Genomic DNA, 26,448 nt, shown 5'->3' with positions numbered 1-26,448 from the left:
AGCACTCAGCCAGCAGCTGACCCTCTAGGCTGTCTGTAGTAGCAAGGGAACCTGCACAGGCCCACTGTGAAAAAAGTGCTTGTTTATTTGTACTGTCACTGATACCTCACCAAGTAACTGATTCCATGTTAGCTTAGCTCAGCCCTGACAGCTATTCCTTCCAAAAGCCCCATTTCTCACTTAGCCACAGCAAACAATGCATCCTCAAGTATTTGTTCAGTGCAGACTTTGAGGCACAGATTCCCTGTGCTGTGCTAAACTGTAAATAGCAGCGTCTGAGCTGTTCAGTGTACTGGTTTCTAAAAAACCTCATAGGCTGTTCACTGAGGGGACGTTCATTACATGTAAATTAATGTTTAACAGAGAATATCTACTGTGTGCAAGAAAAATTTGGACTGCAAAATTATTCAACCCTTAGCTGTTAGGCTATTCCTTTAAGGATATTTTCAAATAATTCTAAAATAAGAGCATGTTTTAAAGCAGCAAATATATCTTGTCAGGGGTTTAAAATTAGATCACATTCTGCAGAGCTGAGATCTGCTCTTTATAGGATGTGCATGCACATGTGTGTGTGGGAGAGGGGGAAGGATCTCTTTACTACTCCTCTATTCCTCACTCTGCAATTCCAAAAGGGAGTTTTAGATAAAGCCAGAACGGAGTTAATCGCACACCATCTAAAATCCACCCTTTGCCGACGGCCTCCTCATGGACACCCGATCCAAAAGTACCAAGCGGGACAATAACTTCGTACTAAAACAAATGCAAACTTAAGCACGGGTTTAAATACAGGCTTCTCCCGTACCTCCGCAGTGCCGACGCTTCGACCACCGCGTCCCCGCCTCAGCCTAACGGCCGCTGCCCGCCACAACACGGCTGCTCCGCGCCCGACCACCAGGTGTCGCTACCACACTCCCCGCGCGGCCCCGCAGCGCGGCCCCGGCCCGCGACCCTCGTCCCTCGGGCGGGCGGCTCCCTATGGAGCCCCGCCCCGCGCCGTGCCGAGCCGCACCGTGTCGGCAGCAGGTGAGGCGAGGTTCCTCGACGCCTCTTGGCGGTGGCGCCGCCTCCCTCAGCTCCGTCCTTCTGCCCCGTGAATGGCTGCCGGCTGACTGACAGCCCAGGCGGCCACACAGGGCGGCAACTGCTCGCCGTACACCTATAAGGGTCAGTGGTGAGGCGCCGGCTGTGGCGGTGAGCGGCTTTCCGCAGCCGGCGGCGGAGAGAGCCGCACGCTCCTTGCGGCGAGGGGGCAGTCCGTCTCCGGCAGCGGCGCCCGAAGGATGCGGAGCGGCGGGGCTCGGGCGGCGGTAGGGCGGCGCGGGGGGACCCGCCGCTGCGCCGGGCGCGGGCGCCGCCGCCCCTGTGCGCTCCGTTGGGCAGCACCTCAGTGAGCGCGGGGCCGCGGCGGGAGCGGGCGGGGTTGTTGCCGCCGCCACAGGTGACTCGGGGCCGGGGGCCGCTCGGTCGCCGCCGCGCCGCGGCTGCCTGCGCGAAGTCCGGCTTGAGCGATTCCGCCGTGCCTGCGCGACTGGGAACGCCGGGGACATGGCATCGCTCCGGCTCCTTCTCCTCCTGCTCCTGGCCCAGCGCGGGCTCGGAGCCGCGGCCGGCCGAGGGCGGGCGCCGGGAGACAGGCAGCCCATCTACAACCACATCAAGAGCCGCGATCCGCCCCCGGCCCCGCGGAGCCGCTCTCCGGAGAGCACCATCTTGGCGCAGCGACTCGCCGAGGAGGTGCCCCAGGACGTGGCCTCGTTCCTCTACACCGGCGATTCTCGGGAGCTGCGGAGGGCCAACTGTTCCGGGCGCTACGAGCTGGCCAGCCTGGCCGGCAAGTCGCGCTTCGTCTCGCACCCGTCCTTGCACGGCGCCCTGGACACCCTCACGCACGCCACCAACTTCCTCAACATGATCCTGCAGAGCAATAAGTCGCGGGAACAGAACTTGCAGGAGGACCTGGAGTGGTACCGGGCGCTGATCAGGAGCCTCCTGGAAGGGGATCCCAACATCTCCAGGGCAGCCATCACCTTCAGCACGGAGCCCTTCTCTGCCCCCCAGGTGTTCCTCCAGGCCAGCAGGCACGAGAGCCAGATCCACCTGCAGGACCTGTCCTCCTCTGCTCACCGCCTGGCTAATGGATCCCTGGAGATGGAGTGGTTCCAGGGCCTGAAGCGCAAGTGGAGGCCGCATCAGCACAGGAAGGTCTTGAATGCGGGCTCCAAAACTTTGGAGAACAGTTGGAAGAGGCGAGAGGGCTTCACGGCTGATAAGAACCACATCAGATGGTCCTCTCCTTACCTGGAGTGTGAGAATGGGAATTACAAACCCGGCTGGCTGGTGACTCTCTCAGCGGCTTTCTATGGACTGCAACCAAACCTCGTCCCCGAATTCAGGTATGAGGAGGGCTCCTCTGGTGTTCTGTGCAGGAGGGGGCATGGTGGGTACTCGGTGTTGCTCTTACTTGGGATGGTTGTGCTGTGCTTTTGGGGTGAGCTTGTAACCTGTTCCACATGCTCAGTCACACTGCAGTGCAACCCCAGGCCTTCCTGTTGAGCGTCACCTTCATGTGCCTTAGGGAGCTGTTGCTCGGTAGTATTGCTTTTGTCTCTGTCTGTAAAACAGCATTCTCTTCAGCGACTCTCACTACAACAAGTGTGTATGTGGGTTATGTTACTGATGCTTCTGGAGTGGAGAGAATAGCAGGCATTGTGGGTTGTAGGTTATTTCTCTGTAAGAGAAAGATGTTTACTGAACTGTTGTTTCTTACTCTACTGCATAATGAAAACTAGCTCAATGCCAGCTGTGATTTTAACCAGTTGAGACAGTGCATTTTATGGTCTTCAGAGCACATCCACTGTGGGGTGCTCAAGCCTGGTCAGCAGTCATTATGCTTGTAGGTAAATAAGCGTTTGCTACTGCAGTTCTCTCAGTGCATATGATTACAGCCTAAACTGGCAGTTAAGAAGCTTTTGGGGGCGTTGTTTTTAGAACTCCCACCTCATTACAAAGCTGTATAGATGATGCCTGGCATATGTGAATACTTGTGTATTTTCTATTGCTGTTATCTCCAGCAGCTTGCCACTGGGCTATGACTAGCAGAGAGGAGGACACAGGGAAGCTTTTTTTTTTTCTCTTATTTTAAGAGCAAAAAGATGTGGCTGAAGAGTGAGAGCAACCTGTGGGTTATGGCATATCAGGTTATAGTATCACTGTGCATGTAATGGGAGTGATATGCAATTGTGTTGGAATACCCATTGCCCTGAAGCAGCTTTCCTTCCTTAGGGAGTAAGGAGAGCACAGATTTTGCTTTGTACAAGTTACTGAACATTTGGTTCAGTAGCAAATGAAGATTTCCACTGTGCTGTTGGCTGTGGAAGAGGTTTTCCCCACAATTGAATTGTCATACAACTGTGTGTGTGAACACTTGCTCTTTTTTTTTTTGGCAATCTGAAATTTACTGGGATCAAATAGGTAAGAATGCAGTCCTATGTTCTTAGACATGAAAGTTATCTGTTCAATAAAGGAGTTATTTCTCTGTGCAATTACCTGTTCGTCTGGAATTTTCACGCTTCTGGGCTCCTTGTCTGTAGCGTATTTGCTGAATTTCTTACAAGACCAAAGAAGTGCTGTACTGCAGAGCTCTGCTGGACCTCAGCAGGTGCTCCAGATGAATTCAGGGTACTTCTCGTAGTCTGAGACCCTTAAACAATCTTAAAGATGCAGGTGAAAGCTAGTGTTAGCAGGTATCCTCTTACTGGAGGATAGTTGATGTAACAATGAATGTTTAGACTGGAGGTGAGGTTGCAGCTGCTGATTATTATCCTCGGTTATCTGAGGAATTAGATCTTGACATCAAGCTGAACAAAGCCTTGCTGTTAACTTTAGAAAGGTTTCTTAATCAGCAGAGCCCAAACCTCAATTTCAGCTCTGTGCCAAGCTCTTGTGCTGGGAGTCATCTTGGTGGTGTAGGTTCCTGCTGTGGTGGTAGCTCTTATGCACAGAGCATACAACATGCAGGGTCCACCTGAGAGTAGCTCTGGCCAACCAAGGCCACCAGTAGAGGTCCTCCTGGGTGCAGGGCACTGCCTTGCTTCCTGAGCTTTCTGGCCTCTGTTGACCATGTGGAATTCACCACAATTAAAGAAGTAATTTGTTATAGTTCAGATACTTTAAAAGACATTCATTAAGCATGTTTAAGGTTGGAGAAGCTCTTGGTGTTTAGGAGACCTTGAAGTGGAGTATGCTACAAGGTTGAAGTTCTGTTAGTCCTAACTGCTCAGCAGCAATACAGGTTTTTTTTTTTTCTTCTATCAAAACCAGAGGTGAGTTGATATGTGGTTCTGAGAAAAAGGCTCGGTGTGTTTTTAAGTGGCCGTGTAAGGAAGCAGTTGAAAAAGAACATGCATCCTTAATCTGGCAAAGCTAAATGGTGATTCCAGTGCTTCTGGTTTGGAGTATGTTACATACTAGGTGTCTTTTTAGGAAGCTTATTGTTTGAGATGTTGAAAAAGTAACTTTGCATCTCCCATAGAAAATAGTAAATCTGAAATACACTTCCTCCAAGACTTGTGGAACATCCTAATATTTGTACAAATGTCTTTGGTACTTAATAGACGTGCAGCTTCAGTGAGTTCCTGAGAGAATAAATGGCTTGAAATCTAAGCGTGTGGAATAAAAAGCTGAAACTTAGCTATTAGAATGCTAGTATTAATTGCTATAATGTCCCTCTTGAAATAAGCCTTATTTCCCCTCACCATCTGTCTGAGTGACACAATGGTTTAGCTTTAAATTCCTATTTAAGGCCATATGGTTAGAGGCAGCATATATTACTCTCCATCTTTTTCAAAAGCTGCATTGGTTCAGCAAAATATCTCTGAACCATCTGTTAGGAACCCTTCATGGCTCAGTTTACATGCTCCTTCCATTTAATAGTCTGGTATGAGATTGTCCATGGTAGTTTAGTGCGTGCCCCTTTGAAACTAAGTTTATGTACTCTCTTCTTGGCTGACATTTGGTTTATAGCATAGTACATTAGGGTAAGAAATTCATGAGCACAATTTTCTCTGTGGAAAAGTCTTCTCAGACTGTAGAAGGAAAAGCTACTGCCCCTGCTTCTATTGCTGTAGCAGTTGGTGCATTGCATGGTGTAGCAATGGCAAGTTTAGTAAAGGCAAGACTAATAATTACTACTGGTTTGTTCCCGAAATGCTACTACTGCAGTAGTGTTGTCAATGACTTCTGGGAAGTGCAGTCGCAGGCAAAGCATTGCTATTGAAGTGTCAGGGGGTTGCAGTGCTTTCTGTCAGAGGATGTGGCTGTCACAGGCAGGGCTCTTGTAAACACTTGCTATTAATCTTTCACACAAGGTGGAAGCCAAGCAATGTGAAATGAAGGCCAAGGAGGGAATGTGATCTCTTAAGTTGCCTTGAAAAAGTTTGAGCTGTAGGTCCGCACTAAGATGAAGCAGAGAAACCAAAGGCTTGTTAATTTTGCCAGTGTCTGAGGCTTGTGGGACCGCATCAGCCCAGCACTAAGCTAACAGTGGTGACTCTGCCCTGCTGCTTAGCAGGGCTTACTGTTGTCCGCTCTCACTGATCTGAGATCTGGCCAAAGGCAGGGAGACAACGTTCCCATCAGCTTACACTGCAGATTCAGTCCCTGGGAATCTTCTTGCTACTACACGAAAGTAATCTGGTGTTAGCTTTTCCCTTCTTTCCTCAAAATTCTAAGCTGATGTAATTTGCAATTAGAATTTGCTATCTAATATATTTAATTGCCCTACAGCTCTAGTACTGCAGAGCATGGAATGTGTTAGCATTTATCATCCATCAGTGACCCTTCTCTGCTGCTTCATATTGTACAATGACGTGGAGCCACATTGCAGCATGCAGTGATCCAGCTGGTCTCTCTGCAGTCCTGCAGTAGAAGTAGAGGGGTGTGAAAAGCTTCATGTTGTGAATAAGTTCCACTTGCTAAAAGTCCTTACTTGTCCCCTGTGGGGGAAATGGGAGGTCTTCATTGCTGCAGCAGTCTGGGAGGCCTGTGGAGAGGATTACTTCTTGATCTGGAAGGGAAGTGTACAAGTAGTCCACTATTAGGAGCACGAGCTTTTTTTCTTTAAAACCTTCCTGGATCACAGAGTCCAATCTTCTGCATCACAAGCCCACTTAATGTAATCAGCTGACTCAGCTTCATCTTAAGTAGGTAGCTTTCCCTCTTGGCTCTCCACTTCACTGGCCTAAATGGTTGGATAGTTTCTCCTGATTTCTGATCTAAATTCATTCAGTCAGCCTTCATCCATTTGTTTCTGTTCCAAAACAGCCTTCCGTCTGAAATAGCTCTCAGCTGACGTTTTCTGCCCGACCTATTTATAGGCAGCAGGTCCTTCTTCACCTTTGTTTACCAGGCTAAACAAACCTGCCTTCTCTAGTCCCTGTCACAAAGCTCTCTGTTGCCGTGGTCCCTACTCTGAAGAATTGTTCCAATATTTCTTGAATATGGTTAGTCACACTTCTGTGCAGTGTTTCAGCCTTGTGCAATGACATCAGTTTTCCCAATCCCTGATGAATGAGCTATAGCTTCTGCAGTTCAGATTGTTCTCTTGTGTGCTACTCATTTTTTTTTTTAATGTTGTGATGTAGTATGTCATCACTGTGGGAAGTGGTCATTGCTTACTTTCATCTAGGAGGTCAGAATACAGGGATACTTTTCCTTCTCCATCTTCTAGCAAGGCCATGCTGCCATGTTTCACCAAATCCAGGTCAGTATTTGCAGTCAGTCTCTGAAGGACTGCTGGGAGGATGCTGTGAAAGGATGACGGAAAGGAATATAATCAGCAAGCTGAAGTTTGTCATGTTCTTGAAGACTTTTGTGCTCTGGAATATCTCTGGATACCTTCATTCTGAAGTTTGGGTCAATCAACTGTTGTAGCTCAGTACATTTTCTTTCTGACACTTATTTCTTTTTCTCTACATCAGTTAGAAGGCAATCCTTGGTGCAAATATTAGTATTTAGTGTGCAGTTATATTCAGTTATTTCTTCCCTAAATGCAGCACAATACGATGTCTTCCACTGTACTATTAAAAGTAACTCAGAACACTCCTGTGCTACCCCATAATGGGGTGCTTAGTTATTGGAGGCAAATTCTACCAAGGAGGTAGAAACGTTTATGACAAATAATTCGTTAGGGAATATACTTCTATGTATTTTACAGGTGTTAAATTGTGTGGTAAAATAACCATAAAATAGGTATAAAGAGTGCCAGAACATGTAGTTTTGTTTTTAAATATAATTAAGTTCTGACTTTAAACATCTCTTTTAAAAAAGCATCCCCTTAATCTTTCCAATCTGGTCTCCCTATTGAACTGGGAAAACAATTCATTTTAACTGTTTAAGGAGGCTCACTAAATCTTTGTGGCAGTGTACATTATTATATAATATCTTGAAAATATTTTAAAGTGGTGAAGCTGATGTTTTGTTCCGCAATGTCCCCTGGCCCATATAACATGATTGAAGATGTGGGTGGATTTAGAACAGGTTTTAAACATGAAAAGGAATAATTTATTTCCTTGAACTGAACATTTTGGATTTCTATTCTTGAAAAGAGATGTTTGCCAAGAAATGCCTGCTCAATGATTTATTTCTTTTAATAGAACCTCCCAGTATTTAAGTGTTCTCAAAGCTGTCTGTGATGTTTGTGTCTTTCATATCGGGTCATGGGTGAGAACAAAATCTAGACAATGAAAGAAAAGGAACAAGGAATAGGGTAGTCTTATTAGAAACATGATTCAGCCTTTTTTTACTTCAGCAGTGGGCCTTGCAAAGAAAGAAGCTAAATCTGACCAGGAGAGGATTGGAACACATACTGTGTGCTATGTAACTGTTGTTACAAGTGCAGTAAGTTGGAATAAGAGCAGCTAGCTTTTTAGGTCAAACTGCTATTTCCCATCTTTTGTTCTTGACCCCATCCTCCTGGAGTAAGGCTTCCAGCACAGCAGGCTCTGAGTTCTTTTGAAGGGAGTAGGCATGTTGCAGTTCCTGCATCTGAGATGCAACTCTGGGGTTGTCACCTCTTATTCTGTCTGTTCATGAACCTAAACTGAGATTGAGAAGTGTTCCCAAAGATGAGAATGAGGATATAGGTGTGTTGGGTTAGACCTTCTGGCAGGCACTTAGGAGGCAGTTTGAAAATGGTGGAAATGCTGAGTTCTCATATCTCGGTTATATCCCATTTACTAATAAGCAATACAACTTTTTCAATCTGCGTATCTGAACAAGTATTATTAATAAGTATGGATTAATCTGATCCCCGTGAGTTTAGTTTTTAATTTTGTCTTCTACGGTATAATTTGACTTTGGTTTCCATTAAATAGTTATGAGAACATGAAGATAAATGATTCTTTTCTGCTTTTAAGTTTGTTACATGACATTTACTTGGAGAGACACTTCAGAAACCCTCTGTGTTCAGTTTCTCACTGGTCAGGTATAGTTGTGTGCACAGTTTTCTTTATTGCTTGCCAAGCTTGTTTGGATTCAGCTACTTTTGTTTTGAACCTGTTGAACAAAGCAGGAATAACATCCCCAGCCTTCTGCTGTATCAGTGCTCTCCAGAGTGGTCAAGAAATAGGAGCTTTGTTGGCTCTAAAGTGTGCAGAGATTTAAAAAAACAAACAAAAAAAAAACAACTTGCTTTCTGCAAATGCTGTCTTACCTCTGAGCTCTTCCCACATCCTGGTGCTCACTGGCCTCACAGATTTCATATCAGGCTGCCTTTTTCTAAGATACCTGAAGATTTTGTGCTTCTAACATACTGATCCTAAAATGCTTCTTGGTTTCCATCTCATCTTCTGCTCAAGTTTATGCTCAGTGTTCCCTTTCTGATAACTGGTTTTGGCTTTTTAGTTTTAAAATTCTTGTACTTTAAATCTGCAGAGTCAGAAGAGTGCTTGTGCTGAGACTAAGGCCATCTTTCCTATACAAGATTCTTACAATTCAAAACTATTCTTGTTTCTTAGCTTTTTCTTACATCATTTGTGGTACTTTTCCTTGAGTTTTTTTCTCTCTACCTCTTGATGACCCCATGGGCAGAAATGGGAATACTTCAGAAATGTCAGTTTCTTACTGAACAGCCTGAACTTGGTTCCAAGACCTGTTTCGTATGAAGAATCCAATCTAAGTGATATCCTACCATTGCTGACACTTCCTCATTCCTAAATGAGGTCATGCTTAGTCACAGAACTCATCTTCTAGCAAAATTCTCAGCACCCCTCTAAGTATGTAGGAAGTTCTTCAACTAAACTGCAGGAAAGTCCAAGTCCTCAGGCAGCACTGAATGCCATAAATCTGGAGGCTTGATTTTTAAATTCCATATAATTCTGCTGACAACAGGGGATTCAGCTTTAAGTATTCAACCCTTGTTAGTACTGTTACAAGTGGCCTACAGGGATTTTCTTTGCAGGTGAATCCTAATTCATGTGCCCTCACTGCTGTATCTTACTCTTCAGTTCAGTTTATTTTTAGTGAAAGCTGAGTCTTTGGTGAAAGTGGGATGAAAATCAGCAGTTGTGCTGTGGCTAAGGAATTGGGTGAGTCTGTCTGTCCTATTAAGAAGAAATCAGTGATAAGTGCCCAGATCAGAATTAAGTTATGTGTATCCTAGCAGTCTGAATCTGGTTGTCACATATTGTGAAGGTAATGAGTTTAGGGGCAACTTAGTGATGTATAATCTTGAATGTTAACTTTCAAAAGTGACTTTGAAAATGCAGAACGTTGTTGATCACCAGTGAAACTTGCAGCCAAATGTCAGCTGTTGTGAATTGGGCAGCAGGATTTTTTTTTGGATGGACAGCTAAAGACACTATGAAGTGAACTCAAATGTCAAGTAGTGTGAGCTATTTGATATTAAGAATGAGTGCACTGGTTTCTAAAATGAGTGCACAGTTTCCTCCCTGAAAACTTTTGCTATGCTAATTACAGTCTGCATCTAGAGGTGTGGGAATTTGCAGGTTTAGGACATCTGCAGAGAATCATAGGATGGCTGGGATTGAAAAGAACCACAATGATCACCTAGCTGCAGCCCCCCTGCTATGTGCAGGGTCACCAACCAGCAGACCAGGCTGCCCAGAGCCACATCCAGCCTGGCCTTGAATGCCTCCAGGGATGGGGCATCCACAACCTCCTTGGGCAACCTGTTCCAGTGTGTCACCATCCTCTGTGTGAAAATTCACCTTTCTCATCTCCTGGTTCTAAGGAAGATTTTTGAACAGTGACATGTGGGGATGAATGGATATGACAGCAAGAATTTAGAAAGATGTTTAAATATGAGTTGTCTGCTTCAACACATGATGATGGCACCAGGTACCTTGATTGTGCCTGATGAAAGCCCTGTGGCATTTGTTTGGCTGCATAAGCCCACAGTGGTGATATATATATTTATTTTCCCCCTACTTAAATGCGACAAATGGTGAATAGATTTTCATTCTACTGAGGCATGCAGGGCTCATGCTTATGAAAGTTTTAGTGTTATCTCATTTGACTGATGACAAATTACATATGTTTTTCTGGTGCTTTTGAAAGGCTTCGTTTTCACTTGGAGAGATTTTTCTCCCCAGTATATAGCATTGAATGAACTGCTTTATATATTCTCGTTTATTTCTATATTTCAGAAGGTTTCTACAATTAGTAGACTTAGTGTCCTTCATACTTAGAGCATATTAGCAGAACTGGCTACTGGCTACCTGGCTACTGTTATACAAGTCTTGGTCATAGAGTTGGTATCAGATTGTCTTGTTTGCTTACAATTCTTACAGATACAGCAATAAGGGAACAAGTCCAGGGCAAAAAGTTTGAATGCCTAATTAGCTGAGCTGTAATGGCCTCTGTGCCAAAACCTTTTGAAGATCTAGAGGACAAAGACACTGTTTATCACCATTTAAATGTTGGCAGGCTGTTTTGTGCAGTCCTGGCTTAAGCTTGATTGGGAGAGCAGGAAGATGTTCCTTCTGGTCAACTGTGATGTGACAGTATGGGTGAAATTTCCTCTGTATGTACACATTCTACAACATGTCACAATGAAATATTATAACTACAGAAACTATCAAGATAGCTGCTAGGTTGGGGAAATAAGCTTAAATCAATTTCTGGCATGGATTTTGAGGCAAACAGAATGCCGACAAATGGTACTGGAAATTAAGACAGACACAAAAGCCTCTTAAATCAAACCTCTGATCCGACAGAAAATCCTTGATGACATCATCCTTCAATGATTATCTGTTACGTACAATTCAACTAATTCTTTCTTATGTGTAATTGTCCAAAATGTTAAACATGAACTTGTAATCTTTGTCTTTTTTGTGTAAGGGCTGTAAAATCGCGGCAGAAAACAAATATTTGTAGTTATAAGGAGATTAACCAAATATACTTACTTGCCAGATGGTCCACAATTACCAGTAATATTGTTATGAACTTACCACTGTGGCTTGGGTTCAGGCAGCAGCATTGTCAGTATGGGTAAATGTGTTAGGCTGACAAGCTGAGTCTACTGCTGTACTGTTGACATTTGTCTGGATCACTTCTATTGAAGTTGCAGAGCTACAATTATTTCCAGTTAGTTCAATAAATGTAGCACTTAGAGGTAGTTGGTCTGTATACATAATAGGAGGATGTGTTCTTCCATATGTTCAGTTTTCCAAATGCTGAATCAAAAAATAACTGGAAATGTGGGTGGCTAATCAGGTTGTGCCAGCTCCTGTATTAATCACAGATGAATTTCAGAAATGTATCATCACGTACATACTGATGTACTCTGTAATAACGGTGGGGTATGAGTCTGAGATGTTTTAAAATGGCAAAGCATCCCCAATGAAAGCAGTATGTCTGTACTATCATGATGCCTTCTGTAAATGCCACACATACACTTTAAACCTTTGGCGTTTGAAAGCATTATGAATCAAGTTGTTGTAATACCTTGCTGCTCTCTCAGCAGAACTGTGATGTCATGGTGAAACAAACATTGCAGAAGCATAGTGAGAAAGGACCAATGTGTTGAGTTAAGAAAAAGGAAAGCCTAATAACTTCCATGAGAGAGTTTTTTGTAGTCCTACTTCTGGACTGCCCTTCTTTCCTGTAGATTTTCATGACAAATTATTAAAGCTGAAAAATAACTGCAGATCTGTATCAGAAGTTCAGGCTGTGCCACAAGAACAGAAGATAAGAAAAGTAGGTAGGAAGACAAATGTTTGCATTGAGGTCATGAACATGGGCTTTGTGGAAGAACAGGTGTTCTTGTAAGCAGATTTTGCACAAATTCAAATGAAAAATGTATTAATTCAAGTTAGAATACTTTGTCCTCCTGGAAGAAGAATGGTGAAAGTATGTTGGTAATTTCTAACTTTCTAGCCTGCATGGACAAAACTGACATGTAAAATGGAAGTGCACAAGCAGTGAAAGCATGGTCAGGTAACCCTGATAATATAAGGACAAGGATGGATTTGGGGAAACCTAAGCCACTCTGGAGTTGAATCTGGCAAGAGACAAAAAATCTTGGCTGCTCTTCATATAAGTGCATTAGCAACAAAACTGGGTTCAGGGATAAAGTGGGCCTGCTGCTCAAAGGGATGCTGCTCTTGGTAGAGGACATGGAAAAGGCCAGTGTTTCCAGGTAGCAAACTTTTGCTGGGGTGGAGAGAGTGCCTTGTAACTACTTCTCCTGTGCTAGCAGTGATCAGTTTACTTGTAAATTTCAATTTTGAATCTCCTCTCATATGTTTGTAGAGGGAAAGTTTCTTCTACCATTTAAAAACAAAATGTACATGAGTACATTTCCTTTAAAGGAAACAGATCTACTTCCCTTTGGTATTCAGAGAGTCTCAGATGAGGCTGTTGCGGGTCTTCACTTTTTTCCATTCCACATCGAATGTCAGCTGGTTTCTTTAGAGCAGTCAGAATGCTTGAGACACTTGTCAAAGTGTCTTTCCGTAATGTGAACTTCAGAAAGCAAGGAGCTGCTTTAACCCCAGTCCTTCTGATTGCAGTCAAGCTCTCTCTATGGAGTCACAAGGAATTCATTAACTTGTGGAGCAGGTCCTGTTCCCAGCCTACACATTAGTATTTATATTCAAGAAGGTCCAGAATACATCAGAAACCTACCTGGTGGGATCTGCATGTGACCTGCTGAGAAACAATTTGCATCTGTTCATTTGTGCCTTATGAGGCAGGTACTCTGTCACTGTGTTAAAATAAGCTGATAATCCACTGACAGAAACATAGTACAGAGCACTAAGGTGTACAGTGTGGCTTCTTTTCCCCTGAGGTCATTGGTCACCTGCAGCATGGGAGGAGTCGGTGGCTGTGGTGGAAGTCTAATTCCAACAGTTCCTGGACAGACTCATGTCCAAAACAAATGTAGGAAATGCACAAAGCTGTAAATTTCCAGAAATACGGCATGTACCATTTCAAGCTGAGTTTGTCAGAACCAGTGCTTTCATTTGATGATACTGGATGCTCTCAGAAATTATTTAAGTTCTCTGCAGGAGGCAGAGAAAAGGGGGATGAAGAGTGTCTGTGCTAGCTTCCTTTAGGTATGTATTTTCCTGAGTCTTAATCAGGTCACTTACATAATGATCCTCTGTGTCTCCACTGACTGTACAGCATGTCTGAAGATGAATGTCCAGATACAGCTGTTATGGGCACTTTGGCATCAGCATTGCCAAGTGCAGATATGAGGGAGCAGTGTTATCCTGGTTTCATTTTATGCTTATTCTGATTTTGTTCCAAAGCGACTCCTCAAACATTTGGCTCTGTAACGTTGTTATTACATTTCTTACATATGCACTGCTTTGGCAAAAGGAAGCAACATGCTTTGAGGTGAACGAGGTGACTGAAATAGTTCAGACTGTTGTAGGAAGCATGACTCTGGGCTGCAGGGGCACCAGCCTTTTCCAGGATTGTGATGGGGCTGCAGAGATGCACGAGCCCTGCTCTGAGGTGGTGGGACCACTTGGATGGTGTTTTCCTCTGGGATGTGCAAACATGAGGAGATTGCTGCATGCAATCCTCAACGCAAGGGGAAATGGGCAAGGTCGTCTGCATTGTCTGTCCCATCAGAAATGGGATATATTGGAGTGAAAGTAATCTGCAGATGGCTGTAGCTTTCTGGAATTAGGAAGGGTGGAAATATAAGGCTTTTCTGTGGGGGAGAAGGTGGTACTAGTGCATGCAGCCATGGTGGTGGTTAAACAAGGAGAACGTGAGTGACCCTGATTTAATTCTTGCTTCTTGCATATGAAATCACTGGAGAGTTGGTGTACGTCTGGGTAGAATACAGAAAAAGACTTCTTGCACAATTATTTTGGCAATAGCATTCCCTAGAGCAAAAGGGAGGATGTCATTGGCATGGCAGTCTTGTCTGGTGCTGGGTACTGCCTGGCCCTGGTGCTCAGTGTGCTTCTGGGGTAGGCTGGTGGGGCTGCTGGTGTCTGAGACAGAAGTGTAGGTCATCCACTGTATTTATTTTAGTTCTTTGCTGCATTGTAAAATCTGAAGGGCATTAAATTATTGGAGTGGATAACTTTCTCATACCTGTCACCTTACATCTATTGTGTGTGTGAGATTTAGAGTTCTTGTAATGCATCTCAGTAAGGTCTAACATAAGAATCTGTCTGCAGGCTTGGCTTCGGGAACGTGGAACTCCTCATTTCTCTTTTTAGACACTTCATCAAATTCTGTATTTAGAAGAAAAATGTAGTTCTGCTTTGCAGGTTATAGCATCGTAAAGTAGTTTAACATATTGATGTAGTCACTGTGTTCAAGGCTGTTTTCTCTTTTCCAGAGGTGTTGTTAAAGTCGACATAAATCTGCAGAAGGTGGATATCGACCAGTGCTCGAGTGAGGGGTGGTTCTCAGGAACACACAGGTGTCATCTCAACAACTCTGAGGTATGTTTGTAGGGAACTGAGCTACACTTCAGTTAAGTCTTTCCACTGTGAACTGTTTTTGTAGTAAAAATGCTATGATTTTAATGACTTTGTGGTTTATAAGCTGTGAAGATCTTTTCATGCAAGATGCTGTGATTGAGTTTTAAAAATGCTTGCATTTCAGGAATATTGATACTAAATAAAACAAAGTAAGGTACTGTACAGAAACATCAGCTTATAGGGATAGTGAAATGATTCATGAAATCTTCATCTGACTCAAACTATTTTACACTTAAAATGAAAATAGGCTTTTAATGTATTACTTTTGACTGGCCAATCTTGTGAAGTACAGGAAAAGTAACTGAGATGCTGGTAGTGTTTATTCAAAGTGGTCTTTCTGAGGAATGGAACAAGAATACCAGAATTGGATATCATAATTGTTCTTTAATAGAAATGTCAGTATTTTTACAGAGCTAATTAAATGTTTATGTTCTACTCTTCCTGCTTCCCCTTTCTTCTCAGAGCCTGTGTCTGGCTCCCTCTGTCAATGTATCATATGATTGGCCAGGCTGAATGATCTACATATTAAATGAAACTTCAAAACAGAATACATGCAGTGACTTTATTTGATTATTACATGTAATGTTGTTTTCAGAGGTGTAATTTTGCTATCTATAAGATACATGTACCTCATGCATTTCTGCATTTTTCAGGAAGCTTAATTAAAAAGCTGAAGTCTTTTACCAGAAGCTAGGAGTTGTTTACCTAATTGGTCATAAAATGCTCATTTATCAAAACCAAATCTGAATTTAGGAAAAGACTCCTGTTTGAGGAATTCATCTGTTAACCTTATCTGAGCATGAAAACCTCAGAATTATTGTAAATATCCTTCTTATCTTTCACTGGAATTTTTTTTCTTAAACTATATATGAAATAAGAACCAATAAGAACCAAACTAAGTCTTAGTTTAAAGACTAAATTCAAATGGGATTTGTTTTTCTTAGTCAAATTTTGCCTTCTAAATTCAAGGGAACACTTGTTCAATATCTCGTATTTCTTCCTAGAAGAAAATGTAACTTCCTGTGATATCTTGGTAAGCCTTGCTTTTTAATATATGCTACTTTCTCAAATGTACCTATGTATTTTGACAAATGCTCCTCCTTTTCCTACTGTCTTATGGATAGAAACCTCAGCAGGGGGTTGAGATGGTAAATTGTATTTCTTCCTGCAACTAGGAAGAAAATCTGGGGTGGGGCATGCGTGTGTGGCAGTTAAGGTTAAAGAAGAACATGCAAAGAAAATGGAGATAATGGAGAAGGATCAAAAGCCAGTTCTAATGCCCCTTTGAAATGGTTCAAAGTCTGTTGTTTGCTGTAATGGGTTCTGAATCATGTTCCGTGTTCTTAAGCAAAACAGAATCTGAATATAAGATACTGGAGGTAATTTCAAAATTGCATTTCTCTTCAAAACCTATATCTTAAGCGTATATCCTGAGAAGAATACAAAATCTGTTCCTTCTGAAATAATTGGTTGGAGAAGGAGGGGAAATGCATCTTCCTCTCATTGCACGTGAGGAGTGGAGTGTAATGTAGGAAACTGAGTGCAAAGTCACTTGTTCTAAAGATGACCTTCAGGATTATGGAAGGTTAGAATCCAGGTTGCTTCTATGATTTGAGCTTGCTGTGCATTAGAAACTGATGTGGGTGGCATGGTCCACTGAGGGAGGGAAGGTCCCATCAGCTTTGATCCAGAGCTGGGTTCTCTGAATTCTGAGCTTCATTCTCCTGCTGAGAGCATGGTGGATGTTTCCTAGCTGCCTAGGTTTTTAAACATAAAATGCAAAGTGTACATTACAGGTCAGTTCTTCGTACTTGGTTTTTTGGGCTGGTGTTACAAGGGATGTTTTGTTTTTCATACTGGAAAGATGCATGTTTTGTTTTAGTAACCTTACTGCAGTGCTGTAGTCCAAAAATGAGTTCCTATGATGCAAAAAGGAAATAAAATATGTTCTCTGGCAAAAGTTCTGTTTCTGCTCCTTCTACGCAAGAAGTATGTGCGTCCTTAGCTGCTCCAACAGGCTTCACCAGTTTTACTACCTAGATCTTGTTACAGTAACACAACTTAGACATCTAGCAACTCCTAGATGTAGATACTTAAATGCACATTCAGTCTTGAATCCCACTGTCTATCTACCAAAGTAGAGATATGCAGTGTTGCTCTTGAGAACAGGAATTTAATGAGTGATGCTGTCTAAGTGGGATGAGCTAATGCTCACAGCTCAAGGTGTTAATAACATGGATGGAGAAGAGTGCTACTGCATAAATGGCTTTTCAACTTATCTGTAGAACAGAAATGTCTTATCTGTTCTTGACTTTTTTATTAGTGCTAAATCAACAAGGTTCTCATGATGTACAGAAGGTGATACTGGGAACCCCCAAAATGTAGCTTGCCAGCTGGGAGTTCTTCTCCTTATTGTGTCTAAAGAGAAGGCATCAATGACCCTGGAGATACGGAGTTGCTAGAAACAGCCTAAGAATCATCTTTTCCGCTGTGGTCACCTGAAATAGGAGGGGGCTTCTTTATTTACAAATCTACACTGTGGAATAAGGGTATATCACATAATAGTGTAGTAACACTTTCCACCTAGCTTGACTTCTAACAAAATGTTGTTCTCCATCTTTCACTTTTTCTTTTGAGGAAAATACAGAAATACCTGCTAGTGTCAGAATGATTTGTCACCAGTTACGAAGTCAGTCTCAAGCAAAATAAGGAAGCTTTAAGTTTTAAGTTGTTAGACTTTGCTGCTGCTTTTCAGTGTTGAATGACTTGAGCATTCAGAGCTGCGTTGTCTTTCCATGCTCTTTGGTAAGCCTTTGCCTTAGTGAAATAGCCATTTGTTGCTGAAAGTGTTTACTGTACTGCCAGGGTACCTGTTCCATTTAATGACAGTGTCATTAAATCTAAGGCAGAAGGCTCAGTTTTGCAGAGATACAAATCTTCTCTTCCCTGTCTAAAACTATAAACATACAGAGAAACATATATGAGAAAATACACAGGTAATCTGGGCTCTGTGGGGCTGCAGTGAATGAGGTGGGTATTATTTATAGGACTGGAAATAATTGAAATGTGTTGGGCAGAGTACAGAATGTTGCAGGTAATTTTGAAATTAACAAGAGGGGGGGAAAAAAGGTCACTTTCTGGTAACAAGTACAAAGTGATTTCATTGTACAGGCAAGGCTGGCTGTACGGCTGAGAAAGAATGCATTTTTAGTGTTTGAAACATTTTAAATTTTTTCTTTTAATATATTAGGTTATTTCCCCATAAATGCTGGCAGCAACTACTGGCGCTTTAAGTAATGACTTTAGAGCCCTTGTTGAGACACTGACAATAAAATCAAGGCAGGGAAATGTCTGAAGGAATCAGCTAGCATAGTGCATCGAGCTGGGCTGAGCACTCCCAGCCAGCAGCATCAGTCTGAAAACTGCAGCAGCTTCCACACTGTTCACTGTCCTTAATGAGACTGCCAACAGCTTGCACTGTGAGGCAGGCTCAGCTGACATCCCTTTGGGTTTCAACAGTATTCCACAAATGACAGCGTGCAAAAATATCTAGAGGAAATGAGAGAGGCAGAGTAAACAAAAAGGCTGTGTTGCTGTCTGTGTGTATCTGTTTGTAGGAAGATGCATGGGCCTTCTCTGAGTATTTATTCTATGCAAATGCGCAACCCATTGAGAAAGGAAACATGAGAAGTTTGGTTCATTATTTCGTCTTTAGGTAATGTAAACATTGGGGCCCACTGCACCTTATTACGGTGAACATAGTATTACAGTCAACCAACTGAGAAAGATGGGGAAGGTTAGGAAGTTTGGAGAGGAAGAACAGCAGTGCTTTCTATGTTTTTCTAAAGAGATGCTTTCTGGTGCCCTTGTCAAACAGATAAAGGCTATTTAATGCACCTATGTCTTGTGATGGGAGGTTAGCATCTGTTAGCATCCAGTTGTAGCCTGGGGGGTCATGTCCAGTGTCGCTGTTTTTTCTTAATATTTGCATGTCTTTTGTCCTGTCTGTTGGGGGAAAAAATGCAGTCAGAAGGAGGAGAACTTGAAAATAATGCTGTGTGTTGGCAATACAATCTTACAATGAGCAGAATTTACAAAATACAGTTAATTACTTACATACTAAAAACTACCCTTGGAACTACAGATTGCATTCAAGTTATGGCAAGAGATCTACCCAAATCAGGGCAGAGAACATAAGGGTATATTTCCCCTTGGAAGAAAAAAGGATCTTTACTGACATTATAATTACTAAATCAAATCCTAGGCTGAAAGAGAAATATAAGATAGAAAGGTGAACAGTTCTATTTAACATGCAAATCAAGGAGGGGAAAAAACCCACAAAAAACCAGAGCAATTCTGGATCCAAAAGCAGGAAGGTTCTGTCTGACTGATGGCTGCTCTCACAACTCAGTGTATTTGAAGAGCTTGCCATACACAAGAGCATTTAAGATGCTATTTTAAAAATAACTTTGCATTAGGTCTGTTCATGGGAAAGATCCATTCACAACAGTATAGCAGACCTAATCTGGTATTCTTCCAGCTGAGATTATGCTAAATAAGGTAGGCATTTGTCAGAGCTTTCAGTGATAAACAATGTGCTATGAAAACCAACTTCCAGTCTAAAGAGCAGACAGGTTGCTTAGCTACGGCTATTGTAGCCTTTTCAGGGAAAAAAAAATCCCTTAAATGATTCTGTTTACAGGAGTCAATCTCAAATTTCAGCATTTTCTTCTAAAGAAAGCCTTTGTAACGCTTGCTTTCATCTTAGCGCTAGCTTGAGCATTTAAATTCCTCCACGTTGGTTCTATTTGCTGTTGTTTTCCTTTTCCCCAGAGTTAGTGGGAAAAACCTTAGATGAGTGGTTGAGAGATGCTGTCTGACAAAGAAAAATAGCATGGATATGTTTCCTTTTGCAGGTGACAGGTGATCACAGGTGGCATCAAGTACTGGTAGTTTTTTCAGATCTATTTCAATGTCTTTCAGATCTTTCTCTCCTGAGTGTGACATTATAATACTGGGCAGTGCTGACAAGCTGAAGTGGTGATCCAACCAATCCTTGCAGACGTGTTATTGTTAGAAGTGAAAAGAAGTTGCCCTTGCTTGATTTACAGAACCTTGACATGCTCCATAGAGGTCTTGACAACACGTTTGTCCCATTTCATGTGAACATGGTACTTAAGTGACAAAAACAAAATTATGGGGGGGGGGGGGAAAAAAAGATTAGAGCTTCATTCTGGGGAAGGAGCAGTAGCTAGCATTTAGGATACTTCAGCTTTTGTTTCTGTTGTTTTCACTGTGAATTTTTTGTCCTTAAAGTGAAATGATTGAACTTTGGGGGTGTGGGGGATCACCACTATAAAAAAAAAAAGAAGAAAATAAACAATCAAAACTCCAAACCATATGGGAAAGTGCAGTTCTGTGAGATTAGATGGTTCAAGGGGCTGGGGTAGGAGTGTTCTCTGCTCCCATAACCCAAAAATAACAGATACTAGCTCTGGTTTTATAGATGTGCTCTTCAGAGCGCGCTTACTACAGTGGGGAAAAGGCTGTGTAACAGCAGAAGTAAGGTGAGGAAAGAAGTTCTCCCTTTTTGTTTGGTAGGGAAAGAGATAAAGGCCCGACATCTAGTTAGCTGAGGCAGTATCCACAAAACATGCCTGGCAGGTGCAAAGGGCAATTTGCAGAGGGAGAGTGAGTGCAGAAAATAGCTCTTCCTTGGAGACAGGCTGAGAAACTGACCTTCAGTTTCTTGTCCAAGCAAGTTCAAGTCTATCCATAGCCACAATAAACCTTACAGAAGGGAGCTTGGGGACTGGCTGGGCTGTTCTCCTTTGGAAAGGTGGCTGTGAATTACCTTTCCCAGATGCAAAATTGACAGCAGCTTTGTCAAATCTAGGCATAAACAAAGCAGAACTTCATTTAGGGATTTCATTTGTTACCAGTACACTTGGAAGACTGTGCAATATCTGAAAAATGAGTATTAAGCACAATTAAATAAATGTGATACTTCGGAATCAAAGCATCTGGTCCCTCCTATGTGAAGCTTGATATGCCTATCTTGGTAGACATGCAGGTACTCTCATATCCTGTGAGATTACCCATTATTTTATAGCTTGGACATGGGCAAAATGTTCTTTGACTGGGCATTCTGACTCAAATTGACATGTGATTTCCAGGTGTGAAATCACTCTCCAGTTTGGTTTCTTCAAAAATGTTCTGAGTGAGCCAAATGAGAGTCATGTTGTTCTCCAGCCAGGGTCTAGTGTGGATCAACTTCAGAGGGGGATTTTGGGGTGTGTGGCATTGCATCTACTCCACACTTCACATGTCTGTCTCCAGGATAGGTAACATCCTGATATCTTTCATAAACCTATCTGAACAAGTTCACAGTGTACTTAGTGATCAGTACTTCTTATACTGCTCCAGTGTATATATACTCCAACGAAGAGTAAATGACACAGCTTCTTTATTCAAATGCACTACTGCTGCACTTCTTGTTGCAAAGGATGCCAACTGTGTGTGAACTATGCAAGCTCTGTTTGCTACTTGTGTACTCATCTATTTTCTTAGTCCATATACTGTAGAAGGCATTTCAGTTGTGAAAATGCTGAAGTTCAGCTTATGCAAGTATTCTACAGTGAGTTATTTCTGTTGGAAGGAAAAAATAGACTAGAGAAAGAATATGTAATGCTCTGATTAAACCAAAGGAAAAAGATTGTCTGCCTTATCTTAAAGCTTTTATTAAATGTACCAACTGTTTCTCCTGCTTTTTTTATACTGCAAGTTACCTGCACAAGAGACAAGTTTAATTTAGTCTTGAGGAGAAAGTTCCTTTTTTTTTTTTCCTATAACAAATTAAAATTAGATTGAAAACATATTAGAGATCCCAAGATGAAAAACTAAAGAGAATAGCTGCTGAATCTTCATATTCAAAGCAATGTACTGAGCCATACCAATTTAATGGAAGCTCATTCTGTTTTATTTTTGGAACACAGTTTTATAGCTCTGGATATTGAAATACCATCACTTTTGTTTGGTGACTTCTGGAAGAAGGTAATATTTTTTCCTCTCAGTGTCTTCCTGCAAATAAAGAACTTTTTTTTTTATTTGCCTATGCTTTTGTCCCTGAGATTTGTTCTTGTCTGCATTTTCCAGTACTGCAAATTGATAGCTATCAGGTATCCATTCACTGAGCAGGGGTTTTTCTCCTAGAAATTTTGCAATCTTTACTAACCTACTTAATATTGCTTTTTCTTTTTGTTCCTTTTCATTGCTTTGCCATCCTATCTTGTTTCAGATCACAAGTATGCTAAGCACTGATCATAACAGAGCAATGCAGAGTATTTGATTTTTAATCTATGTTTAAAAAAAATTTTTCTTGTTCTGACTAGTTTATAACCTATTACTATAATATCTTCAACTTATTACTGCTCATTCTTTGGAAGAGTTTTATTTTTCTTTTTACAGTAAGTAGTGAAAGAAAAAGTTTCTCAACGTTTTAAGATATAAAATGTTGAAGATAAAATATTTACTGTCTTTGATTCTTCCTTTACTTAGAAGAGATGGTTAGGAAAAGTAGATATTTCTGTAGAGACAAATGAGCCAATCTCTTATTTCTAATATTGCCCTGTTAGAATTCCTCTGCTGTAAAACTTTGTCTCTAGATTTACCACAATGGTTATTCATAGGGAAATCAATTCTATTTACTAACATGAAATAGACAGTACAGTTTGTTGAAGGGGTGCTACTCTATTAGTGTATAGGAGCTGCCTTTTTTCCCCATCATTGCCATCTACTCACTCTTAATTTTTTTCATCTCCAGATGCAGTTGGTGAGGAAAGTAATTCTCGAGGAGTGGTGTAGTGTGTTCTAATTTGGATGAAGTTCTGTAACTTTCATCTAAAACAGTTGTGGTCTTACTCCTACACTGGAAAATAAAGCTAACTACATTGGTCTCAGAGCTTCTGGTGGCCACCAAGATGGCCATGAGCTAGCAATGTGCACTTGTGGCAGATAGTCAACAGCTACTCATCTGTGACAGGAACAGTGGTGCCAGCAGGTGGAGGGGGTTGGCCCTTCCTCTCAACACTGGTGAGACCTCGTCTGGAGTGCTGGGTCTGGCTCTGCCATCTCTGGTGTAAGAGTCCTGGAGGGACTGGAGACAATCCAGTGAAGGGCCTTAGGGATGCTTAAGGGCTTGGAGTATGTGTTGTGTGAAGTTCAGAGGTGGGCTCATACATGTGCACAAGTATCTGTTCTTGGAAAGGTGGATGGAACCAGGCTCTTTGCAGTAGTATTCAGTGACAGGGCAAGAGGCACTGGCTACAAGCTGAAACACAGACTTTTACTTCTGCATTTTGAGAAGATCTTGTTGTATTCTGATGGAAACCTCTTGGTGATGACGTGTTGCGTAAGTCTAGAAATCCATCAACTGGTCAAAACCCCACCTAAATATATACTTTTTTTTTTCCTCTTGAAAGGTTTAAAAGCTTTTAATACCATCTGGTCAGTTCTGTCACTGATCATATCTATCTAATCACAGAATCGCCAAGGTTGGAAAAGACCTGTAAGATGATCTGGTCCAGCCATCCACCTGTTGCCAATATTTCCCACTAAACCACGTCCCTCAGTACAACATCTAAATGTTCCTTGAACACACCTAGTGACAGTGATGCCACCACCTCCCTGCCAGCCCATCCCAGTGCCTGACCACTCAGAGGTATTTCTTAACATCCAGCCTGAATCTCCTCTGCTGCAACTTGAGGCCATTCCTCTAATCCTGTTGTGTATAATTATGTTTTTCAGCATAGACAAAACAGCTTGTCTATGCAAATGAAAGAAAGTCAAATAAGAGGTGCTCCAGAACTTGTCTTATGATGCCCTGTGAAACCTTACATGTTTGTATTTCTTAATGTACAAAGCATAGCACAAACTGGTTTTAAATATGTGATAAATTAACTTACTCCAATGTTTATTGTATTTTCCAAAATCTGAACTGTATAGTGCATACTAAACTCTACAGAATTTTAGAAAAACAAATTTCAGCACAGCTTGCTTGGTTAATACTGTACATTGAGAAATCGTGCGTTTCTGACTGAAATGAGTTGTAGTAACTGTTTAAGTTGGTATTATACCAGTAGTGGCTAAGAGTGGCAGCTGTGGGCCAGGACCCGATTGTGCATGCTATTACACAAATAGTTGCCTGTAGAGCTTAAACTCCTGAATTCATGTTGTTCCAGAGATTTTCAAAGTCAGTACCATGTTATATAGAAGGCATTTCAGGGCAGTTCAACTATACTGAATTCTTCTGTGGATAACTGAAAGGACACTTGCTTGAAATGAACGGCTGAATAAAATGCTTCAACTGTCTCAGTATGAATCTTTCAGAGAATATATGATTAAAAACTCCAAGACTGATGTGTTTTCTTTTACTAGAATGAACTTCAGTTCTGACGTTTGGATTTTCCTATAGGATAAGATTCCATAATGATGCTTGCTTTCTGAGGGGCCGCTACATTGCTAGAGTCTGTAATTATGGAAAGCAATGTTAATGAATGTAATTATTTTACACTTAAAGAGGAATTATTTTTACAGGTTTAATGCACATTTGGAGGTGTTTCTCTTTCCAAAGGTGATTGAGGCGCCTGCAATACTGTATTAGGGAATTATTCTAGCTTTCTATTATTACTCAATAAAAATGATATGATTAAGTCATTTTTGTCACCAGTGTAACTTAAAAATATTTTTTGTTGCTACATGATTATAAGAAGCAACATAGAGACAGTTCTCATTAATAGGATTTTAATCCTTGTTTAATACTGAAGAACAGAGATGATAATCTGTGATTTTTGTGAGGATGGGCAAAGCAGCTGACCTGTTGCACTGAACCTGAGTACTGTGGTGCCTTGTTCTGTGGCAGAGTTCAGGGGGGTTTTTATTGTTGGTTTTTTTTTTTGGGGGGGGGGGAGCATCCTTTGGTGAGGCATCTTAGATCTCGGAGGGAGAATGGAACCAAATAGGAAATACTTCTCTCTCTTGCAATGATAGCTACTCAACTCACCATTCAGTGGGTCAATCTCCCTTTATCACCTTTTCAGATACTATTGATTGTGTTCCATTTAACTATCAGTGCAAGATATGTTCCCTTGGTAAGTATAGCTCTGTGGGTGTGATCCAAATAGTTGAGGGCAGATCAGTTTCTGGCAGATACTAAGTCTTTCTTCTGGTACTTCTGTGCAGTTCAAATAAGTTTGTCTGGCATCCTCTTTTGGGAAGGATGAATCTTCTGTTTTCTGGGATAAAATCGTCACGTACTGGTAGTGTTTCCTCTTACTTTTGAAATTGTATCTTCTTAAAAGAGGCTTTGCATTGATAGCCAACACTGTAGTGAAATTTTACGTATTTTTTCATTAGAAATTTGATTGGAGGTGAAATCATGACTGCCTAGTACATGCTACAATGCGACCACGGGGCTGTATGGTCATCTTGGATGTTACTGATTATTTTTGCCTCTTGACCTAATTATAACATTGCTTCAGTCAGACCTTCTACCTTTATTACCTATTTACCCCTGCTTGTAAATCGCACACCAACTTCCCCTTGTGGAAAAAAAACAAACAAACTCCGAACAATTGTATGAATTGTACTCAGGTCCGTGGTCTTAATTTAAATGGGAGTCACTGTTTAGCCTGGTGTTCTGTGTTGTATTCTTGCGCTTGGGAAGCACACAGGTACAGGCAGATAAAGCTATCTGTGTCTAGCTCCTTGCCTTACCTTTGGCTTTGCTTTATTCCTCTATGTGGAGGAAATACTTCAGGGTTTCTCTCAGCTTTTCCCTCTAGCTATACTTCTGATCCCTTCTAGGGCCTCTTCCTATTAATTTTGTTCTCTTGTTTTTTAGCACCTCTAGTGAATAAATGGGGCGGTTGTGCAGATGTTTCAGTGCTGGGGCAGCAGGCCCAAAAGGCAGCTACACATTGTTTTACCCTTATGGCCATGAGTGTAGAGGCATCGTAGAGTGGTGATAATTGCACCGCCAAGCAGGAAAACCAAATCCAAATGCAGTCCCATCTTCCTGCTCTCTGGCTTACAGAGGCAGAACCTTTCTGGAAGCTCTGTGCTTGTCCTTCCACTACTCCTGGGCTCACGACAGAGGTGTTTCATTTGAGGTATTGTGGTCTGTGCTGCATAGTTGGCCAGACTGTATTATCTAATGCTCCCCTTTGGTTTGAAAATACATCCTATAAAGTCATAGAAGTGCTGAATCATTTAATTGTGTGTACCTTTGATCCTGTTACTATTTCAATTGCTGGAGTTTTTGAAGTACAGTCAATTGTCTCCCTCTCTTTGATGTCTTTTGTAAACTAAATTAGCTGAGTCTTTCAAACCTAGACAATTAGACAACAGTGCAGTGCAATTTTCTAGACTAACCCTGTTAGTAGCAAAGTTTCTGCTTCAGTTCCAGTCAGTTACATTT

At 41.8% G+C, this 26,448-nt stretch overlaps 1 protein-coding gene across 1 annotated transcript in view; it reads left to right on the top strand.

The window, feature by feature from the left end:
* The first annotated feature begins 962 nt into the window (after positions 1-962).
* Positions 963-26,448, top strand: part of GPR158 (G protein-coupled receptor 158) — a 181,876-nt gene continuing 156,390 nt past the window's right edge. The window contains exons 1-2 of the mRNA XM_085227228.1: positions 963-2,393; positions 14,828-14,933. Of these exons, the coding sequence (XP_085083354.1) occupies positions 1,546-2,393; positions 14,828-14,933 (954 nt within the window). The 5' untranslated portion in view covers positions 963-1,545. The remainder of the gene's footprint in view (positions 2,394-14,827; positions 14,934-26,448) is intronic.

The sequence above is a fragment of the Meleagris gallopavo genome, chromosome 6, assembly GCF_905368555.1.
Source record: "Meleagris gallopavo chromosome 6, MGAL_WU_HG_1.1, whole genome shotgun sequence".
NCBI lineage: Eukaryota > Metazoa > Chordata > Aves > Galliformes > Phasianidae > Meleagris > Meleagris gallopavo.
The sequence above is the reverse complement of the archived record's forward strand: the minus strand, read 5'-3'. Positions and strand labels throughout refer to the sequence as shown.